Genomic DNA, 27,923 nt, shown 5'->3' with positions numbered 1-27,923 from the left:
TGACGCGACGCTTTCAATATGTCAGTGCCCTTACATTTGGGTTTACACATTTCAAACATTGCAATTTGTCATAAAATAATTGCTTTTGTCGGGAGCTCTACGAATATGTGGCGCATATATATATTTTCTTGCTTAGGTGCGATTAAGGTGCTGTCTAATCCAGAACTTAAACCGATGGACCTCATAGCATATGATTATGTGTATGAAGGAGCACCACATGGTGTGATTGTATTAAGATCGCAACAGGGATTTTCATGGATTATTTCATAACAGGGATTTTGATTCTACAATTGCTCGCGTATACAATTCTTTTTTTGTTTGTGTCTTTAAAACGGAGCCCATACAAATTGGGAAAAAGGTTGTTAGATATTTAAACATATATACCATCGTTTTGTTTATAACAAATTGTGTATTTTCCATTATATTCAGTTTTTCCATTAAGTTTTCTATTTACCTTTCATGTTTCCATTAATTTTACTTTGCTGGAATTTTGTTCTCCAAATAATCTATACTATATTTTATAAAGCCAAACCCCTTATTCATTTGGTCTCATTTTCACTTTTCTAAAATGCATACATTAACTTCATCTTATACGGTACCATTAGATTTGAAGATATAATGATAATTAAGTAATAAAGAACATACTACCAACTTCTTTTCGAGGGCGACCATTTTCGAAAACCAACATATTTTAATTCATTTTCATTGTTCTCTTTATATGATGAATGCTATCGTTTTGTTTTCTCTTTTCCCGATGTCAAAATCGTTATATGCATATTAGATAGAATCTGTATAGTTTTAAAAAAAATCCAATAATTTTAGAGATTATATAACGTTGGGAAAAATATTAATATATATATATATAATACTCACAGAGTATAGATACTAAAACTATAGAAAGAATATTATGATGTAAATTTCTTGTTGAATTATGACATTTTTTTCGATTACAATAAATAAATTTGTGACATTTTTTAGTTAAGTTATTATTTGTGCTATTGGTTATATCGTTATTCAAATAATGGAAAGTATTGAAAATATTTGAAAAATACGTGTAATACTGCGCGTTGCATAGCACAGTGAACTCTAGTAAAGAGATAAAAAAATTCATTTATTTTTTTTAGAAAAGGAAGTTTCTTATTTAAAATGAAAAGAGATGTGGAGAATATTTTATTATATTTTCTCAAAAAATCCCTGCAATCTCTATGTAGGTATTTAAAACAAACATCTCGGGCTTGAGCAATGAGGCGCCTCCATTTGTATGATGAGAATCTTTCACGTAGGATTTTACGGAACTTTTGGAGCATGTGGTTGATCAACTCTTCATATCCCTCATATATATATATGTCAACTTATTGATAATATTTACATTAAGTGTTTTAAAAATTAGTCAATTCAAATATAGATAGATATACACAAAAAAATAATGAATCAATCTCTACTTTATTTTTCATCTTGCTTTTCTATCCATGCCAAGCCCTCGCGACCACACAAAAAATTTCCATTATGCTTCATACAAGAGGACTAATGCAGGCAAGAGTTATATATATATATATATATATATATATAAGTAATTTGAACTCCTTCGATGTGAACATCCCGTTCAAGTGATGAGGAATTTCCACATAGGTGTGTTGAGTAAATTTTTGTCTCATGGTTAATCGTGCCTTCATGTTCTCAGCATCAATGAATTTAGGTTGTCTTATTTTTATTTCTTTCCTTGCTTTCTTTGCTCGACAAAATTCTTTTTAAATACACCCGACAAATATTGAAAATCAAAATTCCTAAAGATATTAGTCCCATGAATTTACCAAGGACCAAGGCCAAAGAAATTATCAAATGTAAAATAAAATAAACTCTTCGAAATGAGAATTGCTATTTAAAATGTTGTCTAATGAAATGCCAAAGAAATTCATTAATTTAATAATGTAAATTTTTCAAGCTTCAATTTAAATAATGATAAGACCCAAATTCTCTTATTATGAATATATTCTCAGGTCATTCTATTGAACTCCTGTATTTTACAAGTACCTTATCTTTGAATACATTTCAAAGGATTAACTAAACAATAGAATTAGTCATGCTCGCACAAAGCGTGGACTGGTGACTACTAATCAATCAATTCATCATTGTCTTTCACACCTTCTATTCTCTCTACACCTTCTCTCCTATTAATATTTGACATGTGACAAGTTTAGGAGAACTCTTTGACACTCTCCATGTATATAGATAGATATATTTCACTTTCCTTTAATCAATACTAGCTAATTCATCTGCATATTAGGAATAACACTAGGAGGGTATGAAACGGCTATATCCATCATATACCCATACCCGTTATGAAAAGTTAATCTTAAACCCTTCCCAATCCCTCCTACTAATTTAATAAAAACCACTGGAAATCCTTTTTTCGTCCGTTAATAAGTTTGTAAGAAAAGTTTGTATGAACTTATCATAACATATTATTTATAGAAATTTGTTTGATATAACAAAAAGTATTTAAATACGAAATAAATATGCTAGGCAGTGTTAATAGAATCGGACCGGATGGTGAATCAGAATGGATATGGGGTTTATGAGTCTAACCGGGAGTTCGATGGGTTGGACCACATGTTTAATTAAAATAAAATAAGTATTCATATTATTATAAAAATTATGATAGAAGTATAATGATTTTAAAGAAATATAAGGACAGTGTAAGAAAATGTTTATATTTAATATTTCTTACTTCAAAATAAATATTAGATTATAATAAGTACTTAAAAGTAGAGTTAAAAGAACAAGAAGGTGGTGGTGGCTTGATGGGCAGCATGCTAGTAAAGTTAAAAATATGATCCGACGATTGACAGCTAGCTAATCTGACCTAACCAGCTCAGGATCCGACCCGACAAGCCATCTCTCTCTCTCTCTCTCTCTCTCTCTATCTCTCTATGTGTGTGTGTGTGTCTCATTCTCCTCTATTTTTCCCGGTGGCATCTATTCGATTGAAAAAGCAAAGCCTCTAATGTCGCAATTCCTCCTCAATTTCCTCTCTTCTATCTAATCTCCCATTCATCTATCCGTCGTCTTTCCCTTCAATCAACCCATCTTTGAATCTCTCTCCTCCTCTTTTGAAAAATCTCTCTTTGACTCCTTCCTTCTCTCTCTGATCCTCTTCCTCCTAATTCTCCTCCTCAACCAGGAGGAGCTTTCGAGACAAGCCTAGGTATCTCTCCCCGTTTTCATAGCTTTTATGCCGATTGGTTGATGCCTTCAAGTCAAAGCTCAAGTTTTTCCATTTGGGTCTTCTTGAAATTGTAAATTTCCATGGGTTCTTAAGAAAGCTACGCTCAAGGGTAAAAATTTTGGGTTCTGGGTTGGGAGCATTTCTTCAGCTTCCAATTGAATTTCCTAATGAAAATCCGGTGAAAATGGGAGCAAAAATGACTATTTTTTCTCGATTTTCCACTGAAAAGATCCCATTTCTTCGTGAATCTTGAGGTTGCAATGATCTAGGCTTTGACTGGGCTTGGTTAATTTTTTGCAAGCGTTACTGTTTGGTCAGGTGAAGAGTTAATCATCCTTAAGAAAACAAAACCCATAAAATCCATAGAACCGGCCGATTCAATGGAATTTTGCTAAAAAACCAGCCGGTTCAATGGGTCTAACGGTTCAAATCTACAACTTGGGTTTTTAGACAGATTGGACCGAAAATGGCCCCGGTTCCCAATCCTATTGGTTGAACTGGCCGGTCTGGTTCGATTCTGATAACAATGATTCCAAGTAGATAATTATTTGAAATAAAATAAATCACAATACTTTTAAGTTCATAACATGTTCGAGAAAAACGAACCACAACATTTAGAAGTTCATAATATGTTTAAAAATAAGGGTATATTACATCATATAGCCTAACGTTGATAAATATTCTTAAATCTATCACAACGTCAATTTTTTGCCTGAGGTATCCCAACGTTACTAATTTCATGTCATCATCTAGCCCCTAGGGGATAGTTGGTGAAACAAAAATAGCAACGTTGGGATACCTCAAGCAAAAAAATGACGTTGGGATAGATCTAAGAATATGTGTCAACGTTAGGCTATATGGTGCAATAAATCCTAAAAATAATAAACCACAGCACTTTCAAGTTCATAATACTAAACAAGTATTACAAATACTAGAAATTATAATTATAATGAAGGGAAATAAAAGAAAATAATAAATGCTATTTTGTAATTATGAGTAATATGGAGGGTAATTCGGTAAATTTATACTTATCAGATTTGGAATGGGTTTTGAGGTAAAATCTTAAATCATTCCCAAACCCTACGGGATTTTGACATCAAATCCCTAAACCCTTCCATGACCCAACATGTAAAACCCATTTAGAACCTATCAAGGTTTGGGACGGATGAAATACCCATTTACATAAACTCGTTGCCATCCCTACTGCATATCAAATGGTATTATTGTTATTTATAACAAAATTAAAAATTTTAATTATTATCCTTGAACTTTAAAAGTTTATGATAGTAGAATTTACTCTTTGAGTAAGCTCGATTAAATTACTTCATTTTCGCTTAAAAAAGCACTTCCTTATATCCATAAAACACTATAGTAAATAACATGAGTAAAATCAAATGAATAAAAATATTTCAATCAATATTACCTAATTAGATTTTTTACATTGTGTAAAAGGACTTTTAAATTTTTAAAACGAAATTGTAAAAAATATTTTTTTATAGTCTTATGCTTACTTTAAATAATAATAACTCACTCTTATTATTTAAATAACAAAAATGTATATCATTTTTAACTAAAATTTACTAACTCTTTTATCCCTGCATTATGTCTTTTCAGTACAGTTATTAGTAAAATTTATCTATTCAAAGCATGTATTTAAATATTAATTTCTATATTCCATTACACTAATTTAGTTTTTACGTCAATTATTAATATCTAGGCTTAACTTTTCTATTTAAGTAAAATTTTTCTTATATTATTGAATGCTATTGAAGTGGAAAAATTTATAATTGATGACTAATAGAAGTCCGTTGATCATTATACTTTCTTTTTTCCGAAAATGATTTTACATGCAGTTTATGAACTATGAATATGATTTACATAAAAAAAATTTTAGTGAATTCCGATCTACTGATTTACATGTAGTTTACTAATGATAATCGAACGAATAATCTTTTGTTTCCAGATAAGGATTCACTGTATTATACCTTATTTCTCATTGTATAACTCATTTTATAGGTTGATATATGATGTTGAACATAAATATAGATTGAAAGCTATCTATGAGTGTTCTTTGTAACCGAAAAAAAAGATAGAGATTAGAGTTGGACTTGGGACTAAATAATGTTGACCATTATTGCCCATAAGAAAAGCATAAATAAATAAATAATTTTTATTTTAAAAAAGGTTCAATCCTGTGTTATTAGAACCAGACCGGACGTTGAACCGAATAGGGTATGGATTCATGGGTTTATGGGTTCAACCGAGGGTTCAATGGATCGTATCGCAAATTTAATTAATTATAATATTTTAATATTTAAAGTAATATTAATGATAATTAAATGCCTAATATTTATCTAATTTCATTAAAAAATGTATAATGTCTAGGGAACAAAATTAACTGATGAAGGAATGAAACAATAACTAGATGTTGCCTAGTCGGTTAAGGAGTGAGCATGGTTGTGCATATGGAGCGTTAAGGGAGAGGTTCAAAACTCCACATTATCAACAAACTTATTAATTTTGTTTATCCAACCATTGAATCCATGGACCGGCCGGTTCTGTGAGTCCAACGGTCTAAGGGTCCGTTTGGTTTCATGATCAAATTTTAGAATCATAATTTTGATTTTAACTCTACCCACTACACAACAAAAACACACGTTTTTCAAATTAAATTTATAATACAATCTCATTTGTTATTTTCCACAATCAAAATCAAAATTACTTAAATTTTGAAACCAAACGCACTAAAAAATACTATATATATATCTACACGAGGGCGAAGCAACGTCCCCAGAGAGTAAGAGCGATCCTCTTTGAGCTCCTTCCCCCCTCCCCTGCTGCTGGTTGTTTCTATCCCCTCCTCCTTTTTCGCCCAAAATCCTCTCTTTCTCACTCACTCACTCACTCCGCCAGTCGCTCCACTCAGTCACAGAAACGAATCATCGAGTCAATGCTACATCCACACCCAGAGAGATGAAATCGCAGAACGAACAAAAAGATGAGAATCAGCCAACATTCGAACCAGAAACCGAGACAAGAAACAATGGCATGGTGATCATTGAGTAATTAGAAGAAACAGAGGACTTGAAACGAGAAACAGAGCTCTCCCGAAACGAGAGAAGAAGCAGGAAGGAGGAAGAGGAGAAGCATAACCCAGTAATCTTAATCCTTTTTTTTTTTTTGCTAAATGTAATCTTAATCCATTGATTTGGTGATTGGCACCCTTCAATTCATTCACCTTCGTCGTCGTCGTCATCACCGATTCGCCATCGCCATTGCCATCTTCTTCTTCGTCTGGTTCAGTTTTCTTCTTCTTCTGTATGTCTTTCTCTCTCTTCGTGGAAGGGACGTGGGCGCGTGTGTGCGACCTAGGGCAAGCAAGCACAAGCAAGGCAGGCAGCATATTCTTTCTCCCTCCCTCCCCCGTCTCTCTCTCTCCGAGAGGAGAGGGGAGCTGAGGTACAGACAGCTCAGCAGCAAGCAAACAAATTTTGCGCCTCCTCACACACTCTCTGCCTGCCTTTAATGAAACTTCCCCTCACAAATACCTCCTGGCACTCCAAACTAATCCTCCCCCTCATCCCCCCTTCTCCACCCCTCCGGTCGCGGGCCCCCATGGCCGCAGCCGCCGCCATCTCCCCCCTCTCCCTCCGCCGCCACCACCGCCGCCGTGACAAGGTCGTTGTCATTATGGGTGCCACCGGCTCCGGCAAGTCCCAGCTCTCCGTCGACCTCGCCGCCCTCTTCCCTTCTGAGATCATCAACTCCGATAAGATGCAGGTCTACGCCGGCCTCGACATCACCACCAACAAAATCTCACCCGAGGACCGCCTCGGCGTCCCCCACCACCTCTTAGGCTCCGTCGACCCGGACGCCGGCGAGCTCACCCCATCCGACTTCCGCTCGCTCGGTCAATCCGTCATCGGGGACATCAGTTCCCGTCAGAAGCTCCCCCTCATTGCCGGTGGGTCCAACTCGTTCATTCACGCGCTGCTCGCAGAGAGGTTCGACCCCGACGCCGACGTGTTCGGCGGGTTCGACTCAGTGAGTCACGAGCTCAGGTACAACTGCTGCTTCCTCTGGGTCGACGTCTCGTTCCAGGTCCTGGACGATTACCTGCGGAAGCGGGTCGACGACATGCTCCACTCCGGGATGTTCGAGGAGCTGGTACGGTACTATGACCCGTGCCGGGTCGACCCGCCGACGCGGACCGGGCTGAGGAAGGCCATCGGGGTCCCCGAGTTCGAGCGCTGCTTCCGGAGGCGCCCTCCGCGGAGGTGGGACACATGGGCGGGGCTGGACCCGCTGCGTAGGGCCACCTACGAGGAGGCAGTTAGGGAGATAAAGGACAACACGTGTCAGCTGGCGAAGAGGCAGATTGGGAAGATCCTGCTGCTGAAAGAAGGGGGGTGGGACCTGAGGAGGCTGGACGCCACGGAGGCATTCAGGGCGGCGATGGCGGCGCCGGGCCCCGGGAAGGGGCTGAAGTGGGCCGAGATTTGGGATAGTCAGGTCCTGGGCTCCAGCACCAAGATTGTGAAACGGTTCCTGGAGGAGTAGACAGAGAGGAAGAGAACCCTTTCTTTCCTGTTTGTTACATATTCTCGGGGGACTGGTTCGTCATTGGACTGGATTTTCTCTCCGAGTTCGGGGCGGGGCCGGTTCGGACTAACGATCGGGTCGATCAGACGAAATGAGACTGAAAATACTGTCGAGCGCGATCGGTCCCAATTCCGTGTTTCAGAGTGGATTTGGGGCAGCATAGAGGGGGCGGCCAATTTTGGGGGGACGGCGGTGGATTTTGGCGGAGGAGAAGCCTTTCACACGGCGGAAGCAAAATGACTCCCAAGTTAAAATAGGATTTTCATTTTCCTCCTTCTTCCAACGAAGAGAAGGAAAAACAGAGTTTTTTTTTTCGCCTTTTTTCTTCTTACTGATTAATGTTATATTTTCTCTTGGAATTTATGCATAAAAGGCTCGCAAGGGGCAATGTAAATTTTGCAATGCGGAAGGAAATTTTGTTCATGTGGTACTTCAAATTTTGCCATCATACATACTACATAGTCATTTCAGTGCTTGGCCATCTTGTATGGTTTCAATCTGTCTATTGCCGGCTGACGCTGTGAAACTAAAGCACAATTGTAATCTGTTGATTCGCGCACGAATGCCAGAAAATAATCTTCGATAACATGTTGATTCTATGAATACCATGAAATAAACATTAAATTCATTGATTCAATCAATGCCTAATTTGGGAAAATAGAAAAAATATTCTCTCGAAATTTTATTCATCCAAAAAAACTATCATCTTTAGTCCTAGGGCTTACAATGCTTAAATAGACTTAAATGAAATTATAACGATGGAAACGAAATTATATCAAAGAAAATAAACTATTATCTAAAAATTGTAAAAACGTCAAAATAACATAAAATTGTAAAAATGCCCAAATAACATAAAATTGCATGTTTTCTGCCGCATCATTCTCACCTGGATGGAGAGAATTCGCCATCGAATCGTCATTGTCCGAACTATTATCTTGATCTTCATGAATAGAGAGATTAATATGTTTATCCTGCTTTCTCACTTGCCACTTGAATGCTTTCTTCTCTTTGCGAACTATTTCTCTTAATTCTTCGTACATAAAATTCCGTACACCTCTTAGCCAATAAACACTTTCAGTGAATCTTTACTTTCTTGATCGAGTTGCGTGCACTTCGACCAACTTTGGCAACTGAATAACCTCCGAAATCGGCACCGTAAGCATCCATGCATCTTTCTTTGCATTGGAAATTTCTTCATCTAGAATATCCTCAGTCTGAGCACAATAATAAAAAAGTTTATCACCTCCAATATCCTTTAATACATATTTATTGACAACGAACGTTGGTTTTCCTTGATCATCAAATACAAATTCTGTAACTTCTTCTTGATATTCATCTGGGTATATATCGAAAACTGGATTGGTTTCATCATATGATATGTCTTTGATCCTCCGATCCAGTTCATCCTCCTCTGCAGCACAACGTTGATAAGCCGTTCTTCGGGGCAGCATCGCTGATCCAAGAGCAAACACGGCTTTAACTGACGCAGCGAAACTAAAGAAAAATTGTAATCTGTTGATTCGCGCACGAATGCCAAAAAATAATATTCTATAACTTGTTGATTCTACGAATACCAGGGAATAGATATCAAATTCGTTGATTCAATCAATGCCGAATTTGGGAAAATAGAGAAAATATTCTCTCAAAATTTTATTCATCCAAAAAGACTACCGTCTTTAGCCCTATGGCTTACAACGCTTAAATAGGCTTAAACGAAATTATAACGAAGGAAACGAAATTATTCCGTAAAATAAACTATTCCCTAAAAATTGCAAAAACGCCCAAATAACATAAAATTGTCTGTTTTCTGCCACATCATTCTCCCCTGGATGGAGAGAATTCGCCATTGAATCGTCATCGTCCGAACTATTGCCTTGATCTTCACGAATAGAGAGATTAATGCATTTATGCTGTTTTCTCACTTGCCACTTGAACACCTTCTTCTCTTTGCAAATTCTTTCTCTTAATTCTTCGTACATAAAATTCCGTACACCTCTTAGCCAATAAACACTTTCACTGAATCTTTGCTTTCTTGATTGAGTCGCTTGCACTTCGACCAACTTTGGCAACTGAATAACCTCCGAAATCGGCACCGTAAGCATCCATGCATCTTTCTTTGCATTGGAAATTTCTTCATCTAGAATACCCTCAATCTGAGCACAATAATGAAAAAGTTTATCACCTCCAATATCCTTTAATACGGATTTGTTGACAACGAACGTTGGTTTTCCTTTATCACCAAATATAAATTATGTAACTTCTTCTTGATCTTCATCTAGGTATAGATTGGCTTCATCATATGATATGTCTTCGATCCTCCGATCCAATTCATCCTCCTCCGCAGCACGACGTTGATTAGCCGTTCTTCGGGGCGGCATCACTGATCCAAGAGCGAACGCTGCTTTGATACCAACTGATGTAGCGAAACTAAAAAACAATTGTAATCTGTTGATTCGTGCACAAATGCTAGAAAACAATCTTTTATAACCTGTTGATTCTCAGAATACCAGGGAATAGGCATCAAACAATCTTTTGCCCGTTTTCTGCCGCATCATCGGCTATGAAATTATATGAATCAAAATTTAAAGATTGCATAACCCGTCTTAAGTTTTTGTACATTCGAATCGATTCCCATTTCGTATTTCAGGTTGCCGCCCTGATTATTTGGGAGGAAATAGTTCCCAATAAGTAACTAATGTTCGACTCAACTTTCGCAGTTTCTGGGTAATTTTGAAAATTTGAGCATGGAAACATATAGAGGATCATCTCTTAAAGAACTGTCTTGATCCTTTACAAATCGTTGGATCAACCAAATTTAAGCCCAGGTTGATCCCTCCCTCCTATACAAACGTTGTTTCTGGGCAATACGCTGCCCTCCTTGGACCCGATTCAAGTAAATCTATACACTCGTGGTCAACTTTCAGCTGCCTACCTCCCAACAGGATTCGGTAATCCTAAGATGAGGAGCAAGCAAACTACCTTATCATGCAAACCAGCCTCTTATTGGTCTTCGAAATTCACAGAAAAGGGCAAGTATTCGAATCGCAAAATTTTCCCTTTTCAAATTTTGTGAAAGGAAATTCATGATTGAAACTTGGCAACAAAAGAGTCCGGAAGAAAGTGGTCCAGTCCCGAACAGGCAGCGAAAGGATGCAAAAAAGGCGCCATTTTTGGTACGATGTAGAGCCATTCCTTTCCCTTCCCCCATCATCCGTGTCTTCGTCATTTTAAAACCTAGTCCCTAAGTTTTAGGAGAACGACGTCTACCCAATTCCACATTTCCCTCCAATTCCAAAAGTTAATCACATTTCTATGCTCTGATTTGTCCATTTCATTGCAGGTATGCATCTCGTTGGTCTCAGTGCCAAATGTTCTTCGTTATTCCCCCCTTTTGTTTTCACCCCGCCCCGATAGAATTTACAGATCCGCATGTGATATAATTACCGCGACATCCCATGTAGGATTGCACCTTCTTCCCATATATAAGAAACCTACGAGTAATTGCGGAGTGCTTGATGAAAATGAAAGTAAACATATAAACCCATATGATGCTTAAAAACTTAAGGAAGCTTCGGTTAGGAAACTACTTACATCGGGGGCCCCTACCTAGATGACTAGTAAGATAGGAGACATGCTTAATTAGGCAATTGTGCTATCACATGCACAATGATAAATCGACAAGGTGTGACGTGAAAGCCTCTGAGGCACTGAGCAATCTCATAGGTTCCTCTTCTTAATTTCAGATTCTTTTAAATGAGAAGGAATTTTTTGACAGGAATTTTTTTTTTAAAAGAATGTCGAGTCGGTGCAGCAAAAGAGTCAATGCCATAGCTGAATAATTAGCTTAGCAGTTTAGGATCTTGAGAACGCACGATCTTGCTAATGGATGATTTCTATCATGCAATTCGCCATGTTTGCATACAAGCTTTGCGACCTATTTTAAGTCATTTATCCAATGGCTACAATAAAGGTAACCTAGTTATTCAGGTAGCATGTGCATATAGGTTCTCTTTTTTTTCTTTAAAAAGAAAAAGAAAAAAAACTTTTATCAACTATTATAATTTTTATATAATTGTATTCAGACCTATAAGATTTCTTTAGAGTCAGGTATGGTTTTGATCCGTGAAAAATACCAAGGCCAAGGGTTTGGTCCCTCAAAAATTTTTGCCTCGGTTTTAGTCCTTCAATCACCATTCCGTCAGATGTTTTAGTCTTGCCGTCTTCTTGCGCGTGCCAACCGTGACGGAAATCTCACGTGGCGGCTGAGCTAGACCTAACTCCGTTAATGACCCCCAAATTGCCAAAAACGACGTCGTTGCCTTCCTTGATGCCTGCTCGCCCGAGTCGACGCAGTCCGCGACCTGAATGAGCTCCTCGAGGAAATCAAAGGCAAAACCCCAATTGTTGCAGACCTCTCCCCCAAGCTCGAAGCTACCGTAGTTACTGGTCGGGACATGGGCGAAGCTCTGGTGGCAGGAGCCGTAAATGTCAGAGAGGGTGGCGACATCGGAGGAGTTGTTCACGAAGTGGGTCGACTCGGGCAGGTTGAGCGGCGCAGGGGCAGAGACGTCGTCGTGGAGGTCAAGGTCCTTGATGATGGAGTCCCAGTCGAGGGACTGGAGGGCGTGGTGGTGGCCATCGCCGTCGCCCCAACCCATGGTGCGGCTGAGGCAGGGTGGTGGAAGTAAGGTCCGAGGAGGCAGGGGGAGGCTTGAGGTTGGAGGAGGAGACGGGGGCGGCGGCGGGAACTGAGATATTGGGTTTCAGAAGAATAAGAAGAAGAAGAAGAAGAGGTTAGAGGAGGAGACAGGGGAGGAGGAGACGGGGGCGGCGGCGGGAACTGAGATATTGGGTTGAAGAATAAGAAGAAGAAGAAGAAGAAGAATTATGTATGTACGTCAAAGGCTTGTACGACGTCGTTTTTGGCAATTTGGGGGTACGTCAAAGGTTTGTACGACGTCGTTTTTGGCAATTTGGGGGGTCATTAACGGAGTTAGGTCCATCTCAGTCGCCACGTGAGATTTCCGTCACGGTTGGCACACGCAAGAAGACGGCAAGACTAAAACATCTGACGGAATGATGATTGAAGGACTAAAACCGAGGCAAAAATTTTTAAGGGACCAAACCCTTGGCCCTGGTATCTTTCAGGGACCAAAACCATACCTGACTCATTTCTTTATAATTGAAAAAAAAAAGGTTTTTGCCAATATGTCATGGTTTAATCTTTTTTTCAAATCTATCCATTGCTTTAAAAAGTGTCAAATCTATTCCATGATTTATATATTTCTCCAAATCTATTCCGCCGTTATATCTTCGTCAACGTTTAACTGTTTTGCTATTGTGGCCCTTTTATCTGGGATAGATTTGAGAAAAAATTAAAACAATAAGATAGATTTGAGAAAAAAATTTAAATCATAGGACAGATTTGAAAAAAAAAATAAAACCATGGGATATATTTGAAGCCTACTAATGTTTCATTAAAGGAAGCTATAACGGCGGGATAGATTTGGAGAAAAATATAAACCATGAGATATATTTGACACTTTTAAAAGTATATGATAGATTTGAAAAAAAAAAAGTTAAACCATAGGATAGCATAATTTTTCAAAAAAAAAATTCTTTTACTTATAAATAAAAAAGATTCTTCTCTCTCTGTTTTTTTTTTCCCTTTTTTCTTTCCATATCAAGAAGTTCCCGTCGGCCTAAAATGAATAGAGGAAGAAAAAAAAAAGTACAAAAGTTATACGGGTGAGGATTAGGAATTCCTTAACCTTCTCTTTGAAACCTCTCCAAGGCAGCTTGGTAGAGTACACCATTCAAGTTGCAACAGAATTCTATGTTACACAAATGAACTCTCCTTCTAAGCCAAGTTTGATCATACAAGTCAGCTGGGAGCCCCCGGATGGCTTTCACAAGCTTAACTTTGATGGATGTTTCAAAGGCAATCCAGGATTAGCAGGTGTCGCAGGACTCATTCGGGACTCCTTGGGCAGATGGGTTATGGGCTTTCGGATGAATCTCGAGTATGCTACGAGTCCTATAGCCGAGCTCAAAGCTCTTAGACAAGGGTTGATAGCAGCTAAGGAATGTGGCATCAACAACTTGATTATGGAGCTTTATGCTAAGCTAGTCCTTAGTTGGGTTGGCGGAATTCCACCAATGTAGTGCTAACGAACTTGATGAATGACTACAAGAACCTCTGTCAACAGTTTGATACCATCATACCCAAGCATACCTACAGAGAAGCTAACAAATGTGCTAATCACCTTGCCAACCTTGGTGCGGAGCTACCAGATTTCCTTGTTTCTTTTCCCCGTCCTCCTCCTTCCATTAGGCAGCTTCTATTTGAGGACATTATGGGGCTTTCGACCCCACACTCTCTATGCGTTGTGCGCATGGATGATTAATTTTTAATGAATCTTCCTATTTCACCAAAAAAAAATATAGATCTCTAGATTCATATCATAGTATATTAACCCATATTTCTTCACACCTATTAGTCTTTTAATCTGTATTATTGTCAGCCTTACCATTATTTTTATTATTATCCCCTCGAGTTTTTTTTTTTAATTGTGCATACCTGATAATATTTGAAAGTCTAATGAATTTCAACCAATCCAAATTGGAACCAGATTGACCCACTTAGGGTTAAACCTCTCCTGATCATGGAATTTTTTGGTTCGAGACTTGACTTAATAGGAAGAGATCGATGCCAAATCACCTGAACTAGCCTATTGTGGTTCAAAATTTTGTTGAATACTCATTTCCTCTGGACTTCTATTTTGTATGAAAGAATCCTCACTGGTACCGGATTCCAAAATTCTTCATTCTATAACGTATGGTCCTTAAAACATTCTGTTTAATGCGATACCAGAAAAACTAGCCCCGTCATTTTCTTCTCCTTTTAATCCCATACTTCCCTCATCATAAATCATATTTTTAAGTAATGCGGCCCATAATTTTATTCCTTTTCACTTTGATCAATTAATTATATTATGATTAAAAAATATTTTAATGTTTTCGTCATATATTTCCTTTTTTTTTTCCATTTAATCTCCTTTGTCCGATTATTTCCTTTACTTTTTCTCTTTTACATTTAGGTCCCTCAGCTTTACCTTATTAAAACTACCGTGACCATAAATTTTATTCTAGTTGGTAGCCTATGACCCGGTGAAATAGGGCATCTAGCATATGAAATGTTACGTAGAGAAATCGTAATCTGCCTTCATAAACTGTTTTAGCCACTATAGTTTCATTGATAAAGGGTACGCACATACCATGCACTTGTGACAAGTGATGGAGTTTTACATACAACGTTTCTCCCGGGCAGTAGCAAACTATTTTTCTTCATAAATGATTACTCACATTCCTAAGGTCTAGCCATATGTACTGAAAGCACCATATTTCTAAACGAGGAAAGACTTTGTTCATAAACGTGGTAGGAAGAGGGTTGGTCAAATGAGTACCATGAAAGAAATATTTTGCCGCCATATTAGGAAAAAGTACATAAAGTGATGAGATAATGAACGGGGAAAAAAAAGGGAACTGCCTATCTAAAATCTTAGATCTCACATTATCAGTTCTAATTTTTAAAATGCCATATAGCTCCTTATTTAAGTTTTCCATATTAAGTTCATTTCGGTTGGCATCGATTCACAGGGATTTGTATTTCCGCGACTACTTATATTATAGTTGGATTCTATGAGAACGTCAAACTGACAATGTTGCATGTCTTTGATACATATCTTAGGGATTTTATTATTATCATTTTTCATGTAATCTGACCAGGATTCGTTGTGTTTCTGGTTCTAGCTAGTTGCATGATATTCTAATTAAATTAGATAGTCAATGTAATTGGTTTTGCTTATATATACCTCAAGGTGCAAAAAGTTCTTCAGTCACGTTCTTTCTTATATTAATCGAAATTACATCTCATCTATAGTTTGATATTACGCAAACATTACATATTATATATATGCTATGTATAATATATAATTTTTGCTCTTTTATATATAAATCTTGTATGGTGCGCTAGCCGTTTGGGCTACTTTTGTCCCGACAAGAACCTCCTTCGACACATGACTCCAATTGGAACCCGAACCACTTTACAAAATATGCAAATTGGGGGAAGATGCAATGAACTCTAACCTAATTGAGACTCCAAGATGTAATATACATATATATATATATATATAATATATTTATGTATTATGTATATACAGGAACAAGTTGGGTGCATTTACCATGTGCTAGTCAATTCCCATTTTTCCTCCAGTCTAATCGTGAATTGTAAATTGTCATGACCGAATTTACAGCTCGTGAGTTGATTATAAATAGGGTCTTCTTGATTACATCTGATGCAAAAGTCAAACACTAATCTATTCGTCAAATATTTGCTAGCAAATCTCCGGTAGTATGGTCAATATACACGACATTAGTAATATTTTTTTTCCTAGAAGATGTTAGCTCAGATGGTACACATTTGCTTTTCTTCTAATGGTCTTAATTTGAGTCCAGATCATTTTGAGAGATCGTGAAAAGTAATCTTTATGACCCATTAAGAAGCTAATGCAAAACGCTCAAGCTAACCCTTATGGCTTCATGAATTTCCGATAATTAACTAATTTACATAAAAATAATCTTCGCAGAAATCATACTCTTCCCTTCCCCATGTGCATCTTTCCTGTTTATATTTTGCATGATCGATTGACCGGTTTCTATTGAACTTTCAAAGAGGAACCACGCTTCAATAGTACATTCTTGTCCTTTAATTTGGGGAGAAGTACTCTGAGACTTGAATACTTACCAAATTCTGAGCGAACAATCTAAATGTCGTGGAGTTGCATTATGAAACCGTTTTGCCCGGAAACATGCTCTATTAGTTTCACGATAAGTCCCTGGACATGATACCTGCAAGTTGTTATTATATATCTTTCTCAAGGGAACAGTGACGAAGTCTGATTAGATCTTCGGAAATTTATTTAATCGGTTGAAAGCCATAGTACAGTTTTGTTCATATTCTTGATGTTATAATGGAAGCCTAACACAATAATATTAATAATATGATAAATAAATAAATATAATATAATATAGTATATATGTATATATATGGCAACTAAGTTAACGAACTTGCTCACGAGTCATTAGCTAAGCCGTTGGAAAGGAAAAACAATTGGGAAAGTTGACTAATTTTCAGGTTGATACGATCATCGTGTAAACCCAAAATTGAAATTCAATTCCAGCCCGAAGGGACAAAGCTCTTTGGTAGATCAGTGACGATTGAGCTTTTTACATGTTTATTATTGTTATTACGAAATTTATATATGAATCATGGATGTGCTTTGTGAAAATAAATGTTCGATATATGATCGAAAGAGAAATGACAACAAAAGCGAAACGGGACCCCCTCTCTTTCTTATATTATAAATCTAAAGGACGTCGGTCTCAACAAAATTAATGTTCTTAAGTTAGAGCTGGAATCGAATGCCTATCTGATTAATAAAGAAATAACATCAGTATGTATACAGTGTTAGCTATTCACCAATATATCGCGTAACAAGTGGATCGAGACATGATAGGTATATATTACGATCAAAATAACCATCCTGTGTACTGGGATTGAGATATAAATTTCTGCTTCTGAAACTGAAATAATTAGACGTCTTTTCTTTTCTTGCTTGAGAAATAGAATATAAAGGGCGGATCTTTTTACGGTTTTATTTTATATTGATATTATTGAATTTATGAATTTTATAATAACAAAAAAAATTGAAATAAATAATCTCCTAAAAAATAACTAATATATAAATACATTGTGAAAATTCGAAAAAAAATAATTATGAAAATGTGAAAAAATCTAGGCATATATTGATGTACGAGGGGTGTGAAGAGTCGATTGTCCAGGAGCTGGAGGTTACGAACGGAAGTTCCTCATTAATCGAATGGAGAGCTTTCGTGAGCTCGCATGGAAGAAATCTAAATTACATAATATATAGATATAGGTATAGATTGGTCAAATTGATGGTAAAAAATGAAAAATGCAAAAAAAAAAAAAACTCCTTACCTATACACATATTATATTTGCTCAGGAAACACGACATTGCGCAGTTGAGAGAGATGGACATCAAACTTCGTGCATGGTGCATGCGCAAATAAATGGAGCGCATGGGAAATTGAAGAACAGTTTGACCCATGTCTGGCAAATCGATGAGATGAGAGACGTTAATCATAATAATATTATTTTCTACATATAGGTTAAAAAGAAGAAAGATAAATTTGATCAAGCCTATAGACCGCTCGAGGAATTTGTACGTATCAGCAATAATGGTCGATGCAACTTCTTATGTTTCCCAAAGGCACAATTGGAGCGATCCTGTAATAATCATGATCACAAGTTAGATCAAAATTGGTGAGATTTTGAAGAAGAATGTGCAATGTAATGACAAACGTTCTCGCCTATGAAAAAAGAGATTTTAAGTTCGATTTTTGTGGGTGAGACTATATGAATTTATTTATTTAGCTTTTTATTTTTTTATAATAGTTTTATGGGTCTCTTTTGCAACCGAAAAGAGTTTGTGAGCTTTTCTATAATCACATCTACTACTCACTGTTAATTTCTAATTAATCATACCACCAAGGGCACCCTTGCATCGAATTCTTAAAATAGTCTTCATATTTAGTTCTTATATAAGGGTCACCTAATAATTACAGATAAAGGAACTTTCCCGAGTTTAATATTGTTATCCGTAGCACTAGATTTTACACCGACACAGTACAGATTAATTTTACCATGAACATAGAGAAGGGGAGTAAAAGGTTATATTGATCTTCTAAGACTTATAAAGGAAGGTAGCATGATACAATGAAATTAGGCAAACACAAGGAAAATTTATCCCAAAAAAAAAATGACACAATGAAATTATGAACCCTATATATATATATATATACAAGCAGCATCGGCTACTCTCTGCAAAATCTCAAGTCTGGAATTAGGGCAAACACTTAGATTACTTCAATTAGTCAAGCCATATGTATATAATACATTCTGGAGAAAATAAAGGAAATTAGCCTAAGGTAGGAAACATAATTCTACGGCTAATCTATTTAAGGAATACAAAGATATTATACACAATACACAATAGGAAGAAAATATTTCCATAATACTCTCTCTCAAGTTGGAGAATGAGGATTCCGAATTCTCAACTTACTGAAAAGAAAATAAAACCGGTCACACCCAGGTGCCTTAGTAAAAATATCAGCCAATTGCAATTGTGTGGACACATGAGACGTGAAAATAGTTCCAGAGCGCAAATGTTGCCTAATGAAATGGCAATCTATCTCGATATGCTTGGTGCGCTCATGAAATACTGGATTGGAGACAATGTGAAGGCCCGCCTGGTTGTCGCATAAGAGATGCATAGGACCCACGTGAGACACACCGAGAGAAGCAAGAAGCTTGTGAAGCCATAAAAGTTCACTAACTGCAACGGCCACAGCACGATACTCGACTTCAGCAGATGACTTGGAGATAGTGCTTCTCAGTCTTCAAGAAATGGGACTACCCCCTAAGGTGACAAAATAACTCGTCAAAGAGCGTCCAAGCATGAGACAAGTAGCCCAGTCCGCATTGCAATAAGCTGTAAGAGAGAGAGACGACGGACTGAGTAATATGCCTTGCCATGGCGATTTGCTTAATATAACGGAAAATAAGGTAAGGCTGCCTCCCAATGGCCCTACCGAGGGTATTGTAAGAACTGGGAAAGAATGTGAATGGAGTAACAAAGCTCTGGTATGGTAATTGTGAGATACAACAAGCAACCAACAAAATGACGATATTAACCAGGGTTAAAGAGATGTTCACCACTGTCCTGTGAAAGTTGGTGTTGTTGCTCCATAGGAAAATACGCAAGTCGGGAGCCCAGCATACCAACTTTAGATAGAATATCCATAGCATACTTGCGTTGATCCAAAAATAGACCAGAATCAATGCGAACTACTTTAATTCCCAAGAAGTATGATAAAGGACCAAGATCCTTAATATGAAATAACTGATTGAGATAAGTCTTGAAATGCACGCACTGAGCATAATCATTAGACACCAGAATCACGTCATCCACATAAACGAGAGTCGTCAGGAATATACCATCCCGAGAAAAGGTAAACTAAGAATGATTCGCCTTAGATTAGTGAAAACCATAATGAAGCAAGTGATTGGAAAATTTAGAGTACCAATTACGTGAAGCTTAGCGACGACTATAGAGAGACTTCCGCAATCGGCATACCTGATTAGAATGAGTAGAATGGAAACCTAGCGGAAGAAAAATGTAGATCTCCTCATCTAAGTCCCCGTGGAGGAATGCATTATTAACATCAAGCTTATGCATCTTCCATCCTCAAGCAACAACTACGGTTAATAAACAACGCACCTTGACAAGCTTGGCGACTGGAGCAAAAGTCTTGTGGAAGCCGACACCAACAATTTGAGTAAAACCTTTTGCTACAAGTTGAGCCTTGTAGCGCTCAACAATACAATCTGATCGACGTTTAACTTTGAAGACCCACTTGCAAGCAATGGCCCATTTCCCCAAAGGCAAAGGTTCAATGGTCCGAGTTCCATTATCCTCGAGAGCCTGAATTTCTTCGGTTATAGAAAGACGCCAATGATGATCCTTGGTAGCTTAAGAGTAATTTTTTGGTTCGAAATCCGAATCTAGAGGCACATGAAAAGACAATTGCCTGGAATCCAAATCAGAATATATGAGATATTGTTCTATGGGATAAACTATAGCTGAAGAGCTCAAAGGAGTAGGTGAGATGAGAGTTGAGGGGTCGGAGCAATGAGCAGTATGAGAGACGTCGAAGTCACTAAGCCATCCAGTTGGTCTAACAGTTCGAGGAGCCTTGGTCTTCACAATGGAATCAGCAACTATATCGGAAGAAGAGGCAGGCGGGTTGGATGCAGAGGCAGGCGGGTTGCGCAGTAGTTGTGGGCAGAACCTGGTCAGAGGCAGAGTCGGGGTGGCAGATCCCTATCGGCACAGTGGCCGAATCAGAGCTTGAAACTGACGAGCCCAATGGTTTAAGGTCCTCGGTGGAAAATGAAGCGGAAGAATCAGGCCCATAGACGACATGAGTTAGGCCCAGGTGAAAATGCTTCCCTTAAAGTCCAAGACCAGAAGTATCCGATAGTGGAAAATCACTAGAAGTCGAGCTCGAGAGCTGAGGTTACTGAAATGGAAAAATATCTTCACAGAACAGACATCTCTAGAAACAAAAATTTCCCAACTTTCAATGTCATGGACACGCCAACCCCTTTTTTACAAAAGAATATCAAAAAAAAAAAACACACTTTCTCGACCGTGGCCCAATTTTATCTCGTACGCGCGGTTGACTATGTGCGTAGTAAAGGCACCCGAAGACTCAAAGATGACGATAGCCTTGTTTCTTTTAATAAAATAATTCTAGTGGTGTTTTACCAAATAAGACACTCGAAGGAGTGTGATTGATTAAATATGTTGCAGCCAAAACACAATCACCCAAAATCAATCGGAAGATGAGCCGGGAAGGGAAGAACTCGTGCCACATTTAAAATATGGCTATGTTTGCATTCGACAGGCCCATTTTGTTGAGAGGTGTCAACACATGAAGTTTGATGAACAATACCATTCTCGGAAAAATAGTCATGTATAGCCCCGGCTCATGAATTCTGATCCGTTATCGCTTCGAACTGTTTTAACACTTTAGTCGAATTGATTCCTAATCTACTTGCAAAAGCTAATCGGAAAACATTGTGCTTCAGACTTGTCTCACAGGAGATAAGTTCAGACTCCTCGGCTGTAATCATCCACAATTGATAGAAAAAATCGAGCACCCGAAACGAAGAGGCCTTATAAGGCCCCCATATATCACATGGATCAACTGAAAAGGGAATGCAGCTTTATTCGAACCGATGGGAAAAGCAGAGCATGATTGTTTTGCCCGAAAACAAACGTCACAAATGACATTATTATCTGAAGTGCCCAGAAAAACAGAACTATCTTTAAACTGAATACGAAAAGACGGATGTCCCAGATGCTTGTGTCAAATGTCGTCACAATCAGCCTTCATTGCCTGCAACGCTCCAAATGATGTAGACACCTGACACAGAAGTCAGACTTCCTGTGAAGTTCACCCAATATAATCGTTATCTCCGAGGCGTGGTCCTATATCTAGGGGTGTGCACGGGTACCAGGTATACTCGGGACCGGTCGGAACCTACCCATTAGGATAGGATCCGGGTAGCTCGTACTGAAAATAGGGTAGGGTTCGAGTATTAAAATAATGAACCGATGATAATTGATTTCGGTTCCGATTCAGGTTCCTACCTATAGAATACCCAGAACCGGAACCGGATGATACTTAATAATTATATATATAAAAAAAAGATTAAAGTTGAACTCAGTCTCAGCTACAGCTCTGTAATACTCGTAAGTTCGTAACCTAAATCTCCATATGCTCTCTCTCTCGCTCTCGTCCCCGACTCTCCTTCGAGCTCTCTTTCTCGGTGAGCTTCTCCCTCCTCTCGCTCTCGTCTCCAACTCTCCAAAGGCTCCTCTCCATCTCCGACTCTCCTTCAAGCTCTCTTTCTTGGTGATCTTCTCCGACTCTCCAAAGCTTTTGTGAAGATCACAGAGCCCTTCCATTGCCCAGATAAAGTTTCATGTCCTACAGTCGAAAACAAATCGAACCCAGAATTTGTCAGCGAAATTTCTGTGGATTGATCCGAAAAAGTGACGAGTTTGGTTAGTTGATCGGAGTAAAGTTTCACTGGCAGTCGTCAGGCGGGGAGAAGAAATGGAGATGGAGCAGCTGCACAGCATGGGCTTATCCAACAAGCTCGCCGCCAATGCCTTGGGCGCTACCGGTGGCAAGTCAACCCTAGAAGCCACGGAATGAATCCTCACCCACCGCTCCTCCCAAAATCCTAATCCTAACCGTAACCCTAATCCGAGTCCATCCCCCCACCAACCCAAACTCGATCGGTTCTTCCAATTCCGGTCGAAGCCCTCTATATAATCAAGAACAAGAACAGCAGCAGCAGCAGCAGCAGTAAGAAGAGCACGAAAAGGAAGTCCATTTTTCGTTGCCGCCTCCGATTATAGTTTTCTCAAGCTCCCCCGAACCCTTGACGATCTTCAGATCCTCAGGTACCACCTTCTCTGTCTCTTGAATTTCAACTCCAGATATAACTATGATACCTTAATCTTTGTCATGCACAGGGGGCTGTATGCTGGCTGAAATTGCGTGATTTATCCCCTAAATCGAGTAGATTTCAAACCGGAACAAAAAAAATTTCAGGTTCCAATATGGTACTCGAAACTTGTGGTATAATACAAGTTCCAGGATTCAACAGGATAGAGTCCGGTTCCAAAATCTCGAAACCGATCCCTTACAGGGTAGAGTCCGAGTATCGTGAAAAAAAAATATGGTACCCAAAACCGATCACCTCAACCTGTATCAAGCAAATATCATAGATGTAGTGAACACAACAATAAAGATCATTGGATAATTGAGCCACAGAGAGAAGATGGCAGGTGAAATATGGCACATAAAAAACATCGTGGGTGACAAGACTACCGCCTAACAGAACCTTGCTAATGAAAGTGGCTCTAGTTGTACCATTTGGAACATGGTGAACCATTAGGAATAAAGATGACATCGAATAAATTATCCAAACTACCAGTCATGTGTCGTGATGCCCCTGAATCAATTATCCAATCAAGCTTTGAACTAATCTGCTCAAAATCCTTGCTACGTAAATGATCAATCTCACCAGCAACTCGAGGAACCATAGACAAGAGCTGATGGAGTTGAGCTTCAGATAGATGAGCCAATTGAATCAGATCAGCAGGTTGGTCTGCATAAGCTTGCGTTGTAGCCACATTGCCTGGGCCACAAAAGATAGTTGATTGAGCCCGTTATTGGGCCGCCATTGCCCTCGTTGTGGACTTGCATGCCGCAACTGGGATGAATTGGGCCATAATTGATTTAGGCCTAGAGCAAAATGAGATGGGCCACCATATTTCTGTTGATAGGGTCTGACAGAGTACTGACCCGAGCCTTTGCCTGCTCTTCCTGATCACTATTGGCCAGAAATACCGCCTTTCTACCCCTTCTAGTTCGACTGATTTGAGAAAGGCAATCCATGCAATTGACAGCACGTGGCCTTGTAATGACCATTTCTGCACAGTAAGGACGTCCTCGAGGTTTGGAATCATTGTTGTTGGGATTGAAGTTCGAGTTTCCACCAAGAAGAGATTTTGCTACAAAGCCAACAACATATGTATTTGTTTCTCTCCCTTGAAGGACAAGGTGTTGCGTCTCATCTTGTGCAACCATCGCATGAGCTTTGTTGACATTAGGCAGAGGCTCCATACTGAGGATTGTTGAACGGATACCAGCGAACTCAGGATTGAGATCAATTAAAAACTAATGGACCTTTTCCTTCTTTCTCTTAGCATTAATTTGGATTCTTGCCTCACAAGTACAAGCAGGAAACTCGATAAACACATCCAATTCATCCCACAGAGTCTTTAGCTTAGAATAATAGTAGAAACCAATCTCTTTTCCTGACGCAACAAACAAAGACCTCTCTTCAATTAATGAATTCTCGTTTCATTACCTTGAGAAAACCGCTCCTTGAGGTCATCCCAAAGAGCCTCAACATTCTTTGCACCACCCACCGAGGTTTGCAAATCTTCACTGAGATGATTGAAAAGCCATGTAACGAGCATCAAATTGCACGTTTCCCAATGCTCGCAGATCGGCTCCCCTTCAGCTGGTTGCACCACTTTCCCTTCGATAAATCCGAGTTTGTTTTTTGCTCGGAGTGCAGTTTGCATAGCCTGGGACCAAGTGTTGTAATTCTTGCCATTGAGTTTGCAGGAGATGAGTTGTGTGCCGGTATTGTCGGAAGGAGTGAAAACATAGGCTAACGGCATTCTAGCCGAGGCATTAGGGTCTATGGTCTTTGTCATCATGACAGTAGGTTACAACACAACAGTACTTGATGTGAGGAAGAAAGGAGACGATGAGAAGGGAAATGCCCGATCAACACTTAGTCATGATGAACTGGCAAGAGAGACGCTCGGCTGTTGATGTCGGTGATGACACAAGTCGGCTGACCTGATACCATCTCAAGTTTGGAATTAGGGCAAACCCTTACATTAATTCATTTAGTCAAGCCATATGCATACAATACATTCTGAAGAAAATAGCCTAAGGTAGGAAACATAAATCTGCGGCCAATTCTACGGCTAATCTATGTAAGGAATACAAAGATACTATACACAATACACAATCAGAAGAAAACACTTCCATAATACAAAACGCAAACAGTATATAGTACCGCTGAATTAGTTATTGCCATTATTTGCTTCAGAAGCAACCATTACATATGTGCACAAGGACGAAGGTACTATCACTAATAGTGTTTCTCATGATTATGGTCTTAAGTTCGACCGAATTATATTTTAAAGGAATGATATATGTACATGTGGATGTATAAATAATGTGCTAAACACGGAAGGTACACTTTGATAACTTGTTTGGATTACGGGTTATGAAGGATTACGGAGGGATTGGTTACGTTATGGAGAGTTATTATATAATATAATAATTATTCGTAACCCAACTCCCTATAATCCTTCGTAAACCCGCTATCTAGAAAAGCTCAGTGTTTGTATCATAATTTTCCAGTTTCATTTTAGTTTTTGAGCGTGGGAGAGGGCCGTAGCCATCAGTATGGGTACGCATGCTTAAATGATAGGGTAGTGGCAATTAGTGAATTTGTGCGTGCATGCTTGTCTTGATCGATGAAATTACCTCAAGAATTATATATAGAGATATTTAAAACATAGTTTTACATAATACGTATACAGAAACATTTCCAAACATCTAAAGTGGAGTTAGGTCTCTCGGATTTGCAGCTGATTTCAAGTACATTTTCTATCCGTACAATGGGAAAATGCCATTTCATGCCCATGTGAAATGTTTAGAAAGTGTTAGATCTCATTGATGTCCTGGTCAATTAATGGGGTCCCGACTCCTTTTCTTTTTAAGTTCGATATTGGGCAGTCTACGATATATGTAGTTGAAAAAAAAACATGTATGATACGGACATGTATTTTTCAAATAAATTACGTGTAATTTTTAAATCAAATTATTTGATCTCAAATAACTCACTTAATTTTTACATTATTTATTTGATTTACAAGACTTGAACATGATACTCTATTTAAGGGGAACCAATATGGAGTCACTTGAATCAATCCATATTGATTATAATACATATATTACAATAAATGTATTCTATAATTTTGAGTTCGATCAATTTTCAATATGAAAACATGAATCATAAAAAAAACAAAAACAAAAAAGAATCATGAACTGTGGCTCTTCTTGTATGACCATAATTGTGTCCAAAAAATGTTTCATAACTACATGCTCCAATGAACAAATAGCAATAATGTCAAAAATAATAAATGTTGTTATGATTTCTTTCTAGTTAACTATAATAATATAGAAAAATATAATAATTATTTTTAATTGATATGGTGTACTACTTGTAGTATACTCCATGATAATAAGTAGTTAATTAAAAATTAATAGCTTGCTTGGAAAGTGTAAAACAAAGGAAGATACATAAAGTGGGGACGAACCAAAGACCCAAAAGGGAATGATCATGAAGAGAAAGGAATTTATAACGGGAGATCCTAGGAAAAGGAGAGTGAAAAGAGTGAAAACACAAACGCCTTGAGATGAGGACAGAGCAACTCCATCTTCCATAAAAATTTGCAATTATATATATAGATATAGATAGATGCTTATTATATGTAATTATTATTCCACACATTAAGTAATTCATTGGCATACCTCATAGAAAAGCAAATGGTGAGTTAAATATTCATTAAAAAATAGTGAGGAAAATTCTAATTTGTTGGAACAAATAAATAGAACAGAGCAAAAAAAGCGGTAGGGATATATGAAAAAATTTTACTTCTCTTTTTTATTCTTTCGTAGTCGGAATTTATGAAGAACACGGAGTCTATATCATTTGATGGTGGATCCGCGAATTCTTGGGCCGAGCTTGATTTGAACCGGCGTAGACATATTGCTGACGAATTTACCGCCCGTCCCCATTAACTGCTCAGGCATCGACCCAAGAAGAATCAATTCTAGGCTTATTGATAATCCGCGATCAACTTCCTTTTGTAGTACCCTACCCCCAGGTGAAGTCGAATCCCCGCTGCCTCCTTGAAAGAGAGATATCCTGAACCACTAGATGATGAGGGCATACTTGCCCGACCGCCCTCATATTATACTATGCTCATGGTATAGTATGAACAGTTTTTTGAAATTGTTAAAACATTGTAATGGTCTGACTAGACCCGAAATATCTTTTCGTCTTTCATACCATAATTCCACAAAAAAAATTTGATACGTCATTTTTTTCTATTCAGAAATGAGATCTTATGGCACTTGTTAAAATTTAGATTTCTTTGGTCTTTCTAAGGAACCCTTTGCAGGCAGATCGGTTGGATCATCTATGATGGAATACACATCACAGAAATTGATCTCACAAGTTATTTGAAAAGATAGGATAATTTTTCAAAATTTTAGTAAGTGTGTTTCTCGTCGAGAACAGATTCTTTTTAAGATTATTATTCATCATTTCAATTTCCATTAATTAATTAATCAGTACATTCCTTTAAGCATGCTCAAGGTAAACTAGAGGTGCCCCATGATGGGCCTGGGTTGCAGCACTGAGTCAGAACGCGTGCGGGTGAGTTGCACACGATCCCATAACTTGGTCTGACACTCATGTCATTTTTCATCATAATAAATTTTAAATTTATCCCTAATTTCTATTAATTGGGCAGGGTGCTTATCAATTGGGCAGTTCCATGCATGCTCCTCCCCAACAAAAGCTAGTGTCTGTGTTTGCGCTGCTTACTGCTCCCATGCCTCCGTCTCCATAGATTGCTGTGAACAAATAAAATCACCCAATAATGACAAAATTAGAGCTTCCAAAATCTGACCATAAATAAATTACATT

At 38.1% G+C, this 27,923-nt stretch overlaps 1 protein-coding gene across 1 annotated transcript; it reads left to right on the top strand.

Annotated features, from left to right (window-relative positions):
- Positions 1-6,033: 6,033 nt before the first annotated feature.
- Positions 6,034-8,258, top strand: LOC116212510 (adenylate isopentenyltransferase-like). The gene has a single exon (XM_031547161.1). It carries the CDS (start codon positions 6,752-6,754, stop codon positions 7,784-7,786), a length of 1,035 nt encoding a protein of 344 aa, XP_031403021.1. The 5' UTR covers positions 6,034-6,751; the 3' UTR covers positions 7,787-8,258.
- The last annotated feature ends 19,665 nt before the right edge of the window (positions 8,259-27,923 follow it).

This window comes from Punica granatum, chromosome 6 (assembly GCF_007655135.1).
Source record: "Punica granatum isolate Tunisia-2019 chromosome 6, ASM765513v2, whole genome shotgun sequence".
Lineage (NCBI taxonomy): Eukaryota > Viridiplantae > Streptophyta > Magnoliopsida > Myrtales > Lythraceae > Punica > Punica granatum.
This window is presented reverse-complemented; position numbering and strand designations above follow the sequence as displayed.